General features: G+C 38.8%; 1 protein-coding gene across 1 annotated transcript; it reads right to left on the bottom strand.

Annotated features, from left to right (window-relative positions):
* Nucleotides 507–10,321, bottom strand: LOC109211185 (NADH dehydrogenase [ubiquinone] iron-sulfur protein 4, mitochondrial). Its single transcript, XM_019374689.1, has 5 exons — nt 10,009–10,321; nt 8,834–8,922; nt 3,892–4,021; nt 1,599–1,628; nt 507–992 (listed from the first exon to the last, which is right to left on the bottom strand). Exons 1-5 carry the CDS (start codon nt 10,171–10,173, stop codon nt 936–938), a joined length of 471 nt encoding a protein of 156 aa, XP_019230234.1. The 5' UTR covers nt 10,174–10,321; the 3' UTR covers nt 507–935.

The following is an 18,627-nucleotide window of genomic DNA, read 5'->3' as shown; positions in this document are numbered from 1 at the left end:
CTACGATAGAGGACTTAACGCCCAGTTGTATTTTAGAAAATGCATCAACCATTGTGCAGGTATGGGTTAGAGAACAGAAGGGAAAAAGAAACGATAGAGGCCAGACATCAACTGTTCCTTTCGACTTGGGAACATCCATTTTTTTTTCTTACCAGGTCGAGGAGAAAACATATTTAAAGTAAAATAGGAACACGAGCTGTGATTTTCGAACTTGGTCAGAGTTCATGATTTGGCAACCATAATTATACTTACTTCTTAATTCACAGTAAGCCCTCAATTTCCATTTGAGAAAGCTACGAAGCGACTCTAATCACTATGCCTTCACATGTTCTGACACAAGTAACAGAATCGCACAAAATCCATCCGTATATAACTGATAAAGTTCTAATAAGTTAACTGAGCCTAACCGGCAACTTTCAAACTTGTTAAACTTGAACAAGCTTAAACAAAAAAGAAGAAAAAAAAGCTTAAACAAATTCAACCCGACCTACTATTTCATGCTTAGATCATGGAGAAAAAAATCTCTTATTGCCAAATTCAGTGAACTTCCCATATTCCTCAGGGGAAGTTACTTTTATGCATTCATACACTTAAGAAATTTGTCTTGGACAGTCCACTGCACACACTAAATTCTTTTAAAAAGAATAACAAGGCATAAGTCTTCTGACGCACCACAATCCTAATACTAACCTCCAATAACCACTACAAAGTAGGATCGGGTATAGCACCCGGAAATTGCTTCATAAAGGTTTTAAGACATTCCATGTACTAGTGGATTTTCATACGTTTGATTTATTATTGAAAGAAGCTTAAGAAAATCCTTCAAGGAGGTAACCAACTGATCTTTATAAAAGGTAAGGTAAAACAAGGAGTGCAACACATTGTGACAGGACATCCATAACCGTCTCAAGTACTTGAATGCAGTAGAAAATAGATTATTCTTCTGTTTTGGGAGGCCCCTTCCACTTGAAGTTTTCCGCATACGACTTGATCTGCAAAATACGACAATTTATTCTGCAAGTGAAACATGGATCGCAACAACGAAATTGGAAGAGATAACAAATTAAGAAAGGCCCATGTGCTAAGGTTCTTGCTAAGGTGCATGTGCTTTAACTGAATAGTCATGCTATGTTTTTCCAAGTCCTTTGAGGCAATCAATCATTAAACATACAAGACTTTAAAGTGTGTGCGCTATAAGACAAAATTGTGCTCTACTTCAAGTCCTTTGAGACAGATCATTAGTAGAAAGTTCTCTGTCTTTGTATATCCGTAGAAATGAGAGACTTGAGAATTGTGTGTGATGGGAAGGTCCCTTTCAGAACAGGAATAAAATCTGAACTTCTAGACCAGTAAAGGTACAACCCCCCACACCCCCCCCCCCCCCACCCAACAAAAAAAAAATCAAAGGTGATTGTAATCCCTCGTAGGGACTAGGGAGTTTTTCTCTATGCACGTGTCTCCAGAAAACCTACTTGTCCTAAGCAAACAGTGGATAGTTTTCACAATCCCCACGAGGAAACAAACCAGCATAGACGTCTGAACCAGAGGCTGGATTTGGCAAATCACAAATTCAGTTTTTTGTAGAAGAGATTTCAAACCTTTAATAATGGTGTGTGGCGCTTCTTTACCTGCAGATAAAAATAAAAGGAACGGCATAAGCATCACATTAAGAACCAAACACAAAGGTTACTTTGTTCATTTCTCAAGATAAACCAAAATTTTCCAGAGCAGCAGAAAGAGGGGAGGATGCACAGAAGAGGGACCCAACGAAAGACCAGTGTTCAATAATTCAACAAACTCCTCTAAAAGCTCTTCCCATTTCAATCTGATGTTGAGGCTCAAAGGCTATGTGACTTTGTTAGTGATATTGGGGTTCCTCTTGTTCTACTTTCTAGCAAATTGGACAGCATTTTGATTAAGTCATTCTTTGGTGGAACATAAATGTGATCAAGCCCTGCCACAGCGAGAAACTATCCTATGCTGGTCAATTGATTAGTTCTACTTCTATCAGATTCAACAACCGACTTCCTTGTTGAGACTGGATTTTGTTTGTTATCTGTTATACAAAAAATTTTCCAACTTGTCGGTATTCTAACACCAAATTCAAGTCAGAGACTTCTTTAATGGATGGATATTATTTCAAGGCAGAATAGCCTAGTAGACCTTTGTACATGTTTCAGTTTGTCATCCCGGTCCCTATACTCTAAGAAGTTTCATTTAGACACTTTTACTTGATCAAAACCTATGTTTTAAACCCTCGGACACTGCGTATTCCTCACTCGCTCGGACATTCATTACACATAATATCCACGTCAGATAATTAATACCACGTCTGAAAAAATAACCAAATATTAAAATTAAAGCTCATCTTCCATCCTCAAATATTCATCCATATCAGTTTGATGAAGGCATGAAGCACTACAATCCAAGTAGGATCCACCTTCCTACAATTTTAATACTCTCCGTTATCCTCCTTACCTCACCTACCCTAACACTAAATTCCCCTTTTTCACCTTATTCTGCTACTCAACAGTGGCCTTCGAAGTCACACTTCATTTATTCACACTCATAGAAATTTTGGGAGATTGTTAAATGGTTAAGAATAATAAAAATCTAAATTTGTGTCATCTTCCCCCTTTTTCAGCAACCAAAGTCCTAATACTTTTCCCATTTTCTGCAAAAAATACAATCTTTATAGATAATTTTGAACATAAATTTTAAAAGAATTGAAGTGAAGTGAAAATTTTGGAGAAGAAGAATTAAAATTTTGTGGCGATGGTTTTTGACAGATGAAATATGAAGTGGAGGATTTCTTTCCTCTATCCCGTTGATTTTTCTTTGGTGGATGATAAGAAGAAAAAGCTGAGGGACAAGTGGTGAAGGTTGCCGGTGGCAGTGGTGATTCCCAACAAGAAGAGTTGGAAGGAATGTGTTATCGGTGACCTTTCTCGATCTACTCTGGCGGTGTTATAGTTTCCAATCCAAACAAATAATATTTTCGTAAAACATTCCTTCCGATCCACTCTGGCAGTGTTGTAGTTTTCGCCGAAAATATCTCGGGTGATGCAAGATCGTTTCTGAGTCGGTGGATGAAGAGTAAGCAAAAGGTTACCGATGGTGCAAAGGCGGTGTTAGATTTGGCGAGGTGAAATTTTTCCGATGAAATTTCTGGTGCGGGCTTTTGGGTGAAGACATCAACTTGGGAAGAAGGGGAAACGAGTTCCAAATGTTTTTTTTCCTTCTCATTTTCTTTTTTTCTTTCTTATTTTGGTTTCTCTTTTAATCTAAATCTATGAATTCAAGCTTCATTATACGCTCCTTTCTACGCGTGAATTACACACATTTGTCCAACTCAGCACTCAAATTGCCACGTATAGTCGGTCAACGGTCATAGGGGTTTAAAAAATAGGTTTCGATCAAGTATAAGTTTCTAGGTGAAACTTTGTGAAATACAGGGACCGGGATAACAAACCGAAACAAGTACAAAAGTCTACTAGGCTATTCTGCCTTATTTCAATGGCACATAATTCCAATTGCAGGACCAGTTGGGCTCGCATATAGGATTAAAAGGCTTGAACAGTCAAAGAGCTTTTTGGAGGTGCCAAAACCTAAAATTTCATACAAAATCACGCTTTTCCCAACATGGAGCATTTGAAGAACATGCTCATAATTGGACAGAGAGGGCTTGCCCGGACGTGGAGTATTTGAAGAACTAGTTCATAATTGGTCCAAGGGGGAAGGTGAAATGGCACTCAGCCCCCGCCCTTGGCTGATGCTTCTAGAAGGTGTTTTCTGTTAATTCCAGAATACTTGTGAAGGAACGGAAAAACAACAAAGGTCATTAAGCTAACAAAAAACACAATAGAAATGTTAAGGAACTCTAAGCTGTACCGTGTATTCCCAGCCATGCTTTTCAGCAAATGCTTTTGCAGCTTCTTCACTCTCAAAACTAAGCGCGGAATCACCAACATTGGCATATGGATCCCCTGTGGATGTCCAACCCATCAATGGATTCTCCCATCTGCATATATAGAAGAAAGAAATATGTGTATCACCCTTCAACGTAAAACTTGGGCACAAAAGATATGCAGAAGAGCAGAAGCTTGACATTAAACTAAAAGTAGATGACAAAACAACATTTACATACTTCAATTGGAGGGAAGAGCACAAAGAGTTTGCCTTTAGAGTATATTATTTTATTTCAAAATAGCATGAGATGATTCAACTAGCATCCTCTATTGCAGTTCTCATGAAAGAAGCATTCTTCATCTGAATTTGTACTTATATAAAAAGACAAGGGAAACCGACCATAAAGATAAATCAACAATTCAGTAGTACTTGCACTTTTTCCCACTAGCAATTTCTGTCAATTTTTAGGACGAAGAGGATGCCAGAGGCAGTGTTGAAAGAAGCGAGCGCTTAGTCGCTTAAAGCGCGAAGCGAGGCGATGCGATGCTGTGTCGCTTCCAGTTCCTTGAGGCGACTCGATTTTAAGCGAGGCGATGCGATGCTGTGTCGCTTCCAGTTCCTTGAGGCGACTCGATTTGCAGAAGCGCACGCTTCCCTGAAAAAATCGATGAAGCGACGAAGCGACCAAAGCGATGAAGGGATCGCTTAATTGAAAAAAGCGCAGGGGCCTTTTAAAAAAAAAAGAACTTTGGGTCTGAGACAAATCAAACCCTAAATTGACAAAAAACCCTCTTCGACCAAAAACAGAGGCTCGACAGTCGCTCATCTTCTTCTTCAGTCAACAAAAAAAAGCAAGGGTTCCATCTTCTTCTTCTTGAGTCGCTCGACCAGTCGACCTCGAAGACCAACCCAGGTAACTTCTTCTCCTTTCTTCTCGTTTTTTTGTTTTTTCTTTCTTTTGCTTTCTTCTTCAGACCAGTCGACCACTCTTCTTCTTCTTCTTCATTTTTCTGCTTCTTCTTTCTTTCTCTCTGTTTCGACTTTATACGGTCAGAACAGGGGAAGGAACATTTTTTTCTTTTTTTTTTCCTTTTCGTTTATATATATATATATATATTGTATTTCATTTATTATTTTATTTCAGCATATAAAATTATTATTATTCAGCATATATATATTTAATTAATGCATTTCATTTATTATTTTATTTCAGCATATAAAATTATTATTATATTTTCAGCATATATATATATTTAATTATTTTATTTCATTTATATTTAATTATTTTCAACAAAATTATTATTTTATTTCCTTGTCCTATGGTTTGTGGATGATTTGGTGGTACCTAGTACCCACTTTTAAGTATTTAAATTGATGTTTTTGATTATTTACAATTTTACATTATGTTTTTTAAGAATTGCGCTTCACTTTAATATAGCGTGCGCTTCGCTTTTGAAGCGAGGCGAGCCCTTGTCGCTTTTTTGCGCTTTGCGCTCTCCAAAACACTGGCCAGAGGAATGGAGCTCGAGTACAGTGGTACCGTCGTACAAGAACAAAGGTGATATCCAGTATTGTAACAATTATAGGGGTATCAAGTTACTTAGCCATACCATGGAAGTCTGGGAGAGGGTGGTGGAGGTGCGGGTGAGGAAGACGACGTCTATATCCGGCAATCAGTTTGGGTTCATGCCGGGCCGCTCCACTACGGAAGCTATCCACCTTATTAGGAGGTTGGTGGAACAGTACAGGGATAAGAAGAAGGATCTGCACATGGTGTTTATTGACTTGGAGAAAGCGTATGACAAGGTTTCTAGGGAGATGCTCTGGAGATGTCTTGAGGCGAAGGGCGTGCCGGTAGCCTACATAAGAGCGATCAAGGACATGTATGATGGAGCTAAGACTAAGGTTAGGACTGTGGGAGGCGACTCGGAGCATTTCCCGGTTGTTATGGGATTACACCAAGGCTCTGCGCTTAGCCCGTTCTTATTTGCCTTGGTGATGGATGCTTTGACACACCATATTCAAGGGGAGGTGCCATGGTGTATGTTATTTGCTGATGACATAGTTCTAATTGACGAGACGAGGGCCGGTGTTGACGAGAGATTGGAGGTTTGGAGACAGATTCTCGAGTCTAAGGGTTTCAAATTGAGCAGGTCTAAGACAGAGTACCTGGGGTGCAAGTTTAGCGCTGAGTCGAGGGAAGTAGGCGGGGACGTGAGGCTTGGGTCACAGGTCATCCCCAAGAGAGATAGCTTTAAGTACCTTGGGTCGGTGATTCAGGGGGACGGAGAGATCGACGAGGACGTCACTCACCGCATAGGGGCAGGCTGGATGAAATGGAGGCTTGCATCTGGAGTCTTGTGTGACAAGAAAGTGCCACCGATACTCAAAGGTAAGTTTTATAGAGCTGTGGTTAGACTGGCCATGTTGTATGGGGCAGAGTGTTGGCCGGTTAAGAACTCCCATATCCAGAGGATGAAAGTAGCAGAGATGCGGATGCTGAGGTGGATGTGCGGGCACACTAGGATAGACAAGATTAGGAATGAAGATATTCGAAAGAAGGTGGGCGTCGCCCCTGTGGATGACAAGATGCGGGAAGCGAGGCTCAGGTGGTTCGGGCACGTGCAGAGGAGAAGCCTTGATGCACCGGTGAGGAGGTGTGAGCGGTTGGCCGTGGTGGGTACGAGAAGAGGTAGAGGGAGACCTAAGAAGTATTGGGGAGAGGTGATCAGGCAGGACATGGTACGACTGCAGATTTCCGAGGACATGGCCCTTGATAGGAAGGCCTGGAGGTCAAGCATCAGGGTTGTAGGATAGGGGTAGTAGAGCTTTCCTTACTTCATACCGGGGGTGAGGCGGGGTTGGATTAGGGTTGATCTTAGATGGCTTGCAGTTTATGTTGAACCCACACTATTCTTGCTCTTTATCTTAGCCCCGGGCCTCAGACTCTGGTTACTGTTATTGCATGTCATTCATCTTTTGGTTTTTATGCTTCTGTTACTATAACGGTTTCTACTGGAGTTACTAATGAATTCTCTTTTCTTGTTTTTTTATTTCCGTCTTTCTGAGCCGAGGGTCTATCGGAAACAGCCCCTCTGCCCTATCGGGGCAGGGGTAAGGTCTGCATACACATTACCCTCCCCAGGCCCCACTATGTGGGATTTTACTGGGTAGTTGTTGTTGTTGTTGTTGTTAGCAATTTCTGTCAAAGGTAACGAGACATTTCAACAGATTCTATTGAAAACAACATCAAGAACGAAATTTCGATTCCTTGGATTTAAAAGATAGAAAAGAATAACAAAATTAATTTTATGACAAAATCTGAAGTGCAATTAGCGAAGCAAATCCACTTATGTCAAAGGCGCGCTTAAGCCCTGAAGCGAGGCTCAAACATGTTGAGCGCTTCGCCTCGCTTTGTGGGCGCTTCAGTGTCACATTAAGGCTCTAAGGCATACTTTTCCTTGCCAATAAGTATAATCCTGAAAAAGCGACACTAACAATTGATATTTCACTTTATCGTAATTTCTTTCAATTTCTTTGTCCATATATTTGTTATTCATGCTTATATTTATTGGTCTTGGATTACATATACATATTTTTACTTTTTCTCCAGTTGCGCCTTTTTTAATTAAAGCTCACGTTTTAATTGCGCTTTGCACTTAAAGCCCCAACGGACCTTAGAGCCTTTTTGCACTTTTCGCCTTTGATAACACTGAGCAAATCAAGACAACATATGCAAATGATTTTTAAAGAAACAGGAATCTGATTGAATCCTAAAGTTCAAACAGGTAAAAGAATTTACTTGATCAAGAGAAAAAAATTAAACAGGAAAAGGAATGGATCTTCGGAAGGGTAGCCTTGGCATATCTGGTAAATTTGCTGCCATGTGACCAGGAGGTTACGCGTTCGAGCAGTGGAAACAGCCTCCAGAAATGGAGGGTAAGGCTGCGTACGAAAGACCCTTGGGGTCCGGCCCTTGCCCGGACCCCGCGCATAGCGGGAGCTTAGTGCACTGGGCTGCCCTTTAAGGAATGGATCTTCGAACTTAACATATAAAAAGACTACAGCTTTAGTGATGCTATGTCGCCAATCTATCCACCATTTAAAAACAAAAGTTATCTCTCGATCCTAAAAGATACAGGCAGTTGCAAATCAGAAACTCGAAAAAATAAAATAGTTTGCTCTGCATAGAGGAGAGCATGCAGCCATTATGCTGGACCCAGATTATATGTGCTTCTCTCTCAGCATCTTCAGATATGGATACACATTTCTTTAATAAAAACAGCACAAATTTTCGCAACTTCAAAAAAAATTCACAGTGTAGATCTGGTTAAGCTGAATTTAATGGATCGGGTTTTTTCTCTATTGAAGTTTAAATAGGTTGCTCGCGGATTGATCTTTACAGCAGAACAGGATTCTCAGGAATCCAATAAGTGGAACTCCTATTAGTGATGCCTTTCTGAAAAGCCCGACTGGTTAAAACCAACCTGTCTTCCTTATTATGTCCGTCCACAACCAAAAAGCACCATTGCCAGATGTACAGAAATGTATTAAATGAAAAATAAAATGGAAGACAATAAATTCCGCATCTGTATACATTCTATGAACCACTGGAGGCAAATAAATCAACAAATTTTTATCCTTCGCATCTAAGCTTCATAGTTGATCTTTTATTTTGTGATAAGACACCCAGGCTCAATGAACTTATACTCTTAATGGTGACAATCAAAGCTTTTGTTCAGGTTTTCTCCCTGTTTCTTGTTCTGGTTTTTACTTGGGACGGAAGGAGAAGGTAGATGAGCTTGTAATGTTAATATTGTACAAACTCCTGCTCAATTCATGCTGGCTGAATATAGATTGATTTTGATAAACCATACTAACTTCATTATACTGAAAAGGAAAAGGTAGATAAATAGAAGCATACTTCTGGGTTGACAAGAAATTGATTTTCCATCTTCCAACTTTTCCAGACCCCTGTTGACTAGCAGTCCGAGCAGGTGAGAAAATCACAACCTGATAAGCAAACAAGATTAAGTACCAAAAAGGATCAGTGCATAAGGATCTTTTTTTATAGGTAGCAGTGCATAAAGATCTAAACCACCAATAATAACTGATAACAATTTTGCAGTTAAAGAAGCAGAAAATATATGTATTAAAAGGACAAATAGGATATTCGGCACCTGTAAAGACCAAAACAAATTTTGGTATTTACTTAGGAGCTGATTTAATAGTGTAATCACTGCCATTGTGATGAACAACCAAATACATTTGTATAAATAGAAATGAATCCAGAATTTATCAAAACTGAAAAAGAGGGCAAGGCATGCACATGACATGCAAAATACGGAATAGACCAAACTTGACCGGAAAACATAGAGGAAAAAGGTGTCTAATAATCGTCCAGAGGGCACCAACCCATGAATTATACTACTATTTTTATTTTCAAATTAATGGTTCTAGCTGAATCCAACACCAGAAGTTATATCTAAGCCTACAAATTTTAAAGAGCTCTTTCTTGGCCCTGACAATTCAAAATTAGAACTCTAACCATCTCATAGTCAATATTTAACGCAATCCAATGCAAGCTGAAGATATTATTTAGCTAAATTTGTACAGAAATGGATCAAATAACTCCCTGGAGCTAAAGTTTCTATAAAGCCAAGCTAGAGACTGATCTTAAGGCTTATACTTGCTAAGCTCGCTTTGCTCCTAAACATGAAAAATTAGAACTTTTTACTTCTCTCGAGCATCTGAGCAGTTATGCTCTCTTCTGCCTCATTGAATAGGCGTGAGAAGAAGAAACGAGTGGGAATAAAGAAACAGCTAAATATATTACTTTGAAATGGAGTCGAGATAAATTCTCAAAGATACAAGTGACAGCAATCAATCAACTACAACAATCCCAAATCAATTTGAATCCGGATATATGAATCCTCCATATCCATTCCGCAACCATTTGCTAACCCTAAAATGGCGGAATCAATGGATCTGCTGTAGAAGCCCTAAATGGGTTGCGTAAAATGAAGTTTTTCTTGCACCTAAATGACCTGAGAGAAGAATAAATATTAGCCTAGGAGCATAAGGAGAAGAAGTAAATACCCTTCGGCGAAGATGTTCATCAGGAATACCAGAGACCATACCGATCTCACCGGGCTTGATTTCGACCAACGCTTCTGACGCAAATTGTCTCCATATCGGCGTGAGAGAAGATCGGTAGGCGGCTAGAGGGGAATGCCTCGCTATTCGCTGCAGAGAGCTTGCCATTTCCCTGAGATATCCGGCTGAAGTGATGATTGCCAGAAAGATGCTTGCTCTTTGTATAATTTTTATTTTTGACGGTAAGGCCGTGTTTGTCTCGTGTAAATTCACGCATAATAAGTCCTACTCTCACGACATACTACTGTTGATTGTTACTACCAAAAAAAAAGTATGTAATTTTGACGTGTATGGACGCATTGTCTAACTATTTACACAACCTAAGAACTATCCAATGCGATAAATCACTCGTTCGTACTATGTAATGTAATACAACCAAATTTTAATTTTCAGCATAATGTTTGTTCTAAAAATAATACAATTATAAATTAATTTCTTAAGCAACTCATATGAATAGAATCTAACATTTTGATGAGAAGAAGAAGCCCCATGATAATTTAGCAAAAGAAGATTTATTTGTTGATGAAGAATTGAAAGAAGTGATGAAAGGTGTTGGCCTAAGTGAAGTTTGTTTTGAAGATTAATAAAGGAACTCAAGCATGAACCAGGTCCATCCACAGTGTGCACAGACACGGGCATATTCAAGCACAAGGGATGCACGTGAGCGAGATAAGCTTAAGTGGTTATATATGATATCTCCTGATCGAAAAGGTTGCATAATTGATAAGGAGAAGGACTCCTTACTCGAAGAGAACACTATCCAAGATAAGGGAGGAGTTAGAAGTTGAGGATAACTAGTACTCTTCCGCCAAGGAAGAGTATAGCATTGGGACTCTAGTTATTTCCTATTCTACTAACTCTATGAATTGCAAGATGTTCTCACTTTACAGATACGCACAAAAGCTGAAGTTAAACGTGAGTTGAGAGCAAAATAGCAAGGTATTTTGCAAGCAATTCTTGTGTGATTAAGTGTGCGAACCTGAAGCTACATGAACCAGATAGAAGAACCAGTTCCAAGTGTTTGTCTTTTATTCTAGTTCAATTGTAGTAGGTGTTTTCAAATTGTACCTTTCATCTTTATCTAGAAGCAATTGTATTAGGTACTCTGAGTATTCAAGTTAGAGTTAACTTAAAGTTGTCGCAACAGTTAGAGGTTGGTTGCCACAACGGGATTAGAGGTAATCCTTAGGTTTACAAAGAGTTTTTGTAAATGTTGTTTTGGCTCAGTGATTTAGTGAAGTGTTGGGGAAAATCCTACTGAGTAGTAGGTCGCGGCTTTCTCACCTTTTGAGCCGGGTGTTTTCCACGTAAATATACTTGTGTTCTATACTTTCTACATTTATTATTTCCGCAATAGTCGTTTAAGGAACACATAGAAGAACCAGATCCTTCTATAATCTGTGCACACGAAAATTGGACACCACACAAATCACCTCTCCCCTCCCCCTCTTGTGTGGCATTGAAGTACAAAACATCAATTGGTATCAGAGCAGGTTCTCCTTGAAGAGGCTTACACCTTAGGAGAAAATCAACATGAGTGCACCACCTGGAAACTGGGAAGGGCAATCCGCTGCTAGGTCATCACTCTTTAATGCCATGTACTACTCTTGGTGGAAAAACAGGATGAGAGATCACATTATAGGAGAGGACTACGAGCTATGAGACATTGTCACCGATGGTCCATTGGCTACCTTGAAGAAAAATGCTGAAGGAGTAGATGCACCAAAGACAAGAGCTGATTGCACTGCTGAAGACTTGAGAAAGTGGGAGAAGAATGCTAAAGCCAAGAAATGGCTTTTTTGTGGACTTGGCCCAGATGAAGTACAGCAGAATCCAAGGTTGTACCACTGCTAAGCAAATATGGGACACACTGCAAGTGGCTCATGAAAAAACACTTCAGATGAAGAGATCTAGAGGAACTCTACTATACCCTCAATATGAGAGTTTTGCTATGAAGAAAGGAGAAACCATTCAAGAGATGTATACAAGGTTCACTACACTGACAAATGAACTGAAATCTCTTGGAAGGATGATTCCTGAAGAAGAAAGGGTCGAAAAGATATTGACTAGAGTCTTGCCTATCACTTGGGAGAGCAAAACACTGCTATCCAAGAATCAAAGAATATTGCCCCTCTCCCTCTGGATGAATTGATAGGAAAGCTTACTGCCTATGAACTTAGGAGACAGACCATGAAGATGGATGTACCTAAGAAGGAAAGAAGTTTGGCTCTCATAATCACTGAAGGTTCTGATCTGGAAGATGATGAAATGGCCATGATCACCAAAGATTTCAAGAAGTACCTAAGAAGAGGAAAGGGTTCTTCAAGAAGTGGTAGCTACAGCAAATCAAAAGCTCTTGAGAAGTAAACCAATGATGGCTGCTACAAGTATGGAAAGACTGATCACCACATCAAGAACTGTCCTCTGTGGGAAATTGAGTGGAAGAAGGAAGGAACATGTTCAACCCAAGAAAAGCAACCTCAAAGGATCAACAAAGGCTATGGTCGCTGCTTGGGGAGATAGCTCAGATGAAAGCTCAAATGATGATGATGATGAACAAACATTTATGGCTATTGGAGAATCTGATGAAGAAGCTGAGGTAAGTGTTTCTCATCTCAAAGACAAGATTAAATTTTTGCCTAAGGAAAGGTTATCTGAGTTGCTCCTAGAGCTAATTGATGAATTTGAGGATAACAATGAAAAGGAACAGCTATCAAAAGAGTGTGTAGTTTTAAAAGCTAAGTGCAAAAACCTGGAACTTAGGGCTAGTGAAACTGAAAGTGAAAATGTTGTGTTAAAGAACCAGGTTCATGAACCTGACACTGTTGCTCTAGAGCTTAGATCAGAAAATCTAAAATTAAATTAGGAACAGGTAAAAAGAAATCTGATCACACACAACTCACTTTAGAAGAAAATGTAGGAAAAATAAAAGATGAGTTGTACAAAAGAGATGAGTAGATAAGACTTCTAAAGGAGCATCTGAGCAAGGTCAAGCATGAACTAGACAGAACTTGGAAATGGAACAGGTCCTCCGCTGCACTTTCATGGCTACAAGAACACCATATTAGCAACAAAAGAGGACTTGGCGTTGGGAACCCTGCACCCAAGTGGGATCCTAAAAACAAGTACCTCACACTTTCTAAGAGCGAAATTTGCAGACACTGTGGTAAAACTGGTCACTATAAAAGTGAATGCACTGCAAAAGAAAAGGCAAGTCAAAAGAATAAAAGAATTTGCTCAAGGGAAAAATAGGTTGTTAAGTTGTTCTAAAAAGAATTTGATTCATCCTTTTGCCTATGTAAAGGGACCCAAACTAGTTTGAGTTCCTAAGACTAACTCTTGATTTTCTTTTGTAAGTCCAAGTGAAGGGGATCAGCCAAATATGGTATATGGATAGAGGCTGCTCAAAGCATATGACAGGAAGCAAAACCCAGTTCCTTTCACTTGAGGACCTTAAAGGAGGTAATGCCTCCTTTGGAAATGGGAAGAAAGGTGAGATCATTTGGGGTTGGCAAGGTAGGTAAGACTGACGCTCACTCTATTGAGAATGTCTACCTGTTTGATGGACTGAAGTACAGTCTAATAAGTGTATCATAATTGTGTGATAGAGTTAACATGGTTGCATTCACCTCTACAAAATGCTTTGTGATTAATCTTATCAATGACAAGATAGTTTTGCAAGAAAAAAGAGTGAACAACATATATATTGTGGATCTGTCCACACTCTCAGATAATGAACTCACTTGCTTAAGTGTGTTGGATAATGATCCCCCCTTTGGCACAAAAGACTTAGATATGCCAGTCTAAGTCAATTCAACAAACTAGTCTCCACGGACTTGGTGATAGGACTGCCTAACATTAAGTTCAAGGAAGATAAATTTTGTGAGGCTTGTGCAAGGGGGAAGCAGGTAAGATCCTCTTTCAAAAGCAATAAAATGGTAAGTACCACCAGAACGATGGAACTGGTCCATATGGATCCTTGTGGACCAATGAGAACCTTGAGCAGAGGTGGTAAGAGATATGCTATGGTGCTTGTTGATGATTACTCTAAGTTTACTTGGACACTATTTCTAACATCTAAAGATGAAGCATTTGACATGTTCACTTCTTTTGTTAGAAAAACTCAAAAACAATCAGGTAATCAACTTGCATCAATTAGGTCTAATCATGGTACTGAATTTGAAAATGCTAAATTTGCTAAATTTTGTGATGAGCATGGCATAGATCATAATTTTTTTGCTCCTAGGACTCCACAACAAAATGGAGTAGTTGAAAAAAAGAATAAGAGATTGGAAGAAATGGCTAGGACTATGTTTCTTTCTACTAAACTGCCCCATAGTTTCTGGGCAGAAGCTGTGAACACTGCATGTTACATCATAAATAGGTGTATGACAAGACCTCTTGTTGAGAAGACTCCCTGTGAGTTACTTAAAGGGAGAAAGCCAAATATATCCCATCTTAGGGCATTTGGATGCAAGTGCTTTATGTACAACAACGGTAAAGACTCCCAAGGTAAGTTTGATCCCAGAAGTGATGAGGGAGTATTCTTGGGATATTCTTCACACAGTAAAGCTTATACGATCTATAACAAAAGAACTATGTATGTAGAAGAAAGTGTACATGTGGTTTTTGATGAAACTAACATTCTTTCTGAGAGGCAGGAACATGAAGATGAAGCAATTGGGCTGGTAAGAAATTCAAATGAAACCACAGCCTAGACTGAAGCTGCACCGGAGGAAGGAACAGGTGATGGAACAGGTTCGTCTACCTAAGGCAACCTGATAGGGGGAACTGGACAAAGAGGAACTGATCCTCAAACCACGAGGGAACCTGTCCATGAACATGTTTCTCAGCAACAAAACATTGAACGAACATCTAGGGGAAACCAGCTGGTTGTGAAACCTTACAAATACCATAGTTCTCATCTCATTGAGAACATAATTATTGATCCAGCCTCTGGAATCAAAACCAGATCTTCTTTGAAGAATCTTTGTGCTTTTGATACTCTTCTATCTCTTATTGAACCTAAAAATGTTGCTGAGGCTTTGCAGGATGCAGACTGGGTGAATGCAATGCAAGATGAACTCAACCAATTTGAGAGAAGTCAAGTTTGGCATCTGGTTCCAAGACCCAAGGACATATCAGTAATAGGCACAAAATGGGTCCTCATAAACAAACTTGATGAAGATGGAACAGTTACAAGAAATAAGGCAAGATTGGTAGTTCAAGGATATAGTCAAGAGGAGGGCATAGACTATGATGAGACCTTTGCTCCTATTGCAAGATTTGGAAGCAATTAGACTCCTCATAGCCTTTGCTGCTTACATGGAATTCACTCTCCATCAGATGGATGTCAAGAGTGCCTTCCTCAATGGATATCTAATGTCGTGAAATAATTCCATATATTTTGACATTATTTACCCTACTTGCTTGTTGTTTGGATGATAATTTGTGCGACGATTATGCTTAATAGAGCTTATTTCATGTGTAGGAATGTTTGGACATGAATTGGAGAAAAGTTGCATGAAATGGTATCTCAGAGCTACAAAATGGAGCAATAAAAGAAGACGTCCACGACAACGAAAAGTCAGTGCCATAGATAGTGCCTTGCGCAGCAACAACAGTGCCATAGACAGTGCCTTGCGCCAAAAAGACAGTGCCTCGCACCGAAACGACAGTGCTACAGGCAGTGCAAGGGGCCAACAATGCCATCCGAAAAAAATTTTAATTCCTCATTAGTATTGGACATGTAAATTTAGGCCCTTACCCTATATAAATAGCCTTAAAAGTTAGTTTTTGAAGGGTTAGACATCATTAGAGAGGCAAGAGGATACGGAATACTTTGGAAGCGCGAATCATTCGAGTTTTTTCTCTCCTCTTTCCTTTAATCTGTAGTTTAAGGCTTTTGCATATTACTATGATTGTTATACAATTATGAGTGGCTAATTTGTTATCTAGGGTTTTGATGGAACCTTTTGTAAGATAAATTCTCATTATGTTTTTTATATAATTGAACTGTTAGATTTCTCTACTTGTTCAACTACGTGTTTACTGTTGTTGATTGAGTGGCCATCAAATAGGCACAATAATTGAATTGTTAGATTTCTCTACTTGTTCAACTACGTGTTTACTGTTGTTGATTGAGTGGCCATCGATTGACTGTGCCTATTTATTATGTGTTGCTTGAGAAAGGATACCTATTTAGGTGGTTGTTTAACAACGTCACTCCTAAGGTACATGAGAGATCAATACGGCAGGTTTAAAAGCGGGATTATAGATAACGAAGCTTTAACGTGATTATAGTGAGCGGTGAAAAAGTGCAAGCTAGAATAATTCGAGAGAATATGACTAGTACATTATTGTAGTTGCTCCAGAGAGAATTACGATAAGTGGAGTGCTCATGATAAGTAGAGAATACTTAGGCGAAATTATAGAAGACGTAGCGGGAAGGATTCCGACAATTGGGAAATCATAACTTTAGACCTCCTACTTATTTTCTCCAACCCTTAATATCCCTAGTTTTTAATTTACTTCTTTAATTTGTTAGTTAATTAGTTATACATAAGAATCTTAATATTTATAACTTTGGAATTGTTCGAGCTTGTCTTCTTAGTGATAGTCAACAGTTGTAGCTAAACCTTAGCTCTCTGGGGGTTTTCGACCTCGGACTTTTAGACCGGATTATATTTGCAGCGACCACTTATCCTTTTTAGGACTAGAGTTGAGCGTGATCAAATTTTAGCGCCGTCACCGGGGAACTAACAGTGTAGTTGTAGTTGTATATATTGCTAGGTTTCAAGTTTGAACTTTTATTTTGTTTTTGTTTTATTTTTTTAATTTAATTATCTAACTTGTTGATTTGAGAAATATGACATCTTGGAATTATGGAATTTAGGTGTAGATAATTTTACTATTGATCCTCATACATATTGTGAAGGAAACCACCCGTGTCAAAGTTATCAAAATTTCCCTAGAGCGAGTTATGTACACCAACTCAATCTTATTTGTGGAATGTGTGTGATGTGTGTGGTGGTAAAAATGGTCACTTTCATGGTTGTGCTTATATTTCTTATCCTCTCCTAACCCCTTACTATGATAGTTCTACTTTTTTTTTTTGAAGTTAATAGGAACAAAGAACCTGGGGATGTGGACCTTAAGGAGATCAAGGATATGTTAAAGTTCCTTTTGGAACAAAATAATGAGAAACAACTGTAGATAGAAAGACAAGAGGCAACTATTCGCAACTTGGATGCTCAAGTGAGTCAAGTGGTTGAAGCTTTTAATGCTCAGGAGGCCAATTTTGGGGATAGTACCCAAAAAGAGCGTGAATTTGAGGTGCTAATTGAGGAGGTCAGAGTAAAACATCAACAACCTAGACAACTATTGAGGATGTCAATGTTGATGAATGAGACTAGAGTTAGCCAAGGACATTGAGGATATAAATTTTATTGCCTCTAGTATCATTGATGTTGAGGATGTTGAAAGTCCTGAGGTTCATGTGTTTGAGCACATTGGTCGTCACTCCAAATATTTTTCTACATTAAAATTAGATGATGATATGGAAATAGAGTCATCTAAGCCGATTGAGGAGTCAAGAAATGAGGAACAAGGTACCTACATTTTGGAATTTTTCTTGCTAGAAAGACAGGACTACATACCTCATCTAAAAGCCAAGAAGTGTAGAATAGTACAATGGTTGCTTGGGCCAATTAGATTTGTTCCACCACCCCTGGACTATAACCGAAAACTTGAAGCCAAATTGGGGGTTCAATTCATAAGCTCGAGGTGGAGGCAGAAAGTGGTTCACGTCGTGTCGCGACGTTAAATCAGGCGCTTGTTGGGAGGCAACCCAACTTTACTGCTTTCTTATATTTTTAGTTTTTTATAATTATTTTCTTATTGTATTTTTTTTGTATTGTCATTTTTAATTTTTTAGGAGCATGGGAAGCATAGCTATTGGAATGATGCAACAGCAAGCCAGAAGGTTAGAACTAAGTGTGGGGTGCCCGCACAAAGGAAAAAATCAGGGAGAAGTCTGAGTACCCCATGAGCTGCTAGTGCTTCGGCCTTTGGTATACCAAGGAGTTTCTTTTACCCTCTTATTATTTATGTTGTGCATTAAGGACAATGCATAATTTTAAGTGTGGAGTAAGGAGATTGTATGGGTGACTTTCTATGCTATTTTAGTTGTGTTAGTTTAATTGATAATTTTGTATTTTTTTTAGAAAAAAAATTAGACTTTTCCTAATGATGGATCTCCTAGACAGTTTTCTTGAGAGATTTAAGTCTAAACAAAAAATTAGAAAAAAAAATACAAAAATATGTCTTTTATTTTTCCCTAGGTAGTAATAATCCCCGTGGTTTTTCTTAGTGCCTCGGTTCTCTTCTATGGGAATTTTATTTTATTTTTTTATATTTTTTATTTTTACTTTTAGAGTAGTATGTAGGAAATAAAAGAGAAGAACTGATGTGATTTGAACCTTTTGACTAGTTTGATGGTTACATACTTAGGTTCTGGCATGTGTTTCAGTTTCCCTTAGCTTTAAATATATGATGATGCCT

This window comes from Nicotiana attenuata, chromosome 2, assembly GCF_001879085.1.
Source record: "Nicotiana attenuata strain UT chromosome 2, NIATTr2, whole genome shotgun sequence".
NCBI lineage: Eukaryota > Viridiplantae > Streptophyta > Magnoliopsida > Solanales > Solanaceae > Nicotiana > Nicotiana attenuata.
This window is presented reverse-complemented; position numbering and strand designations above follow the sequence as displayed.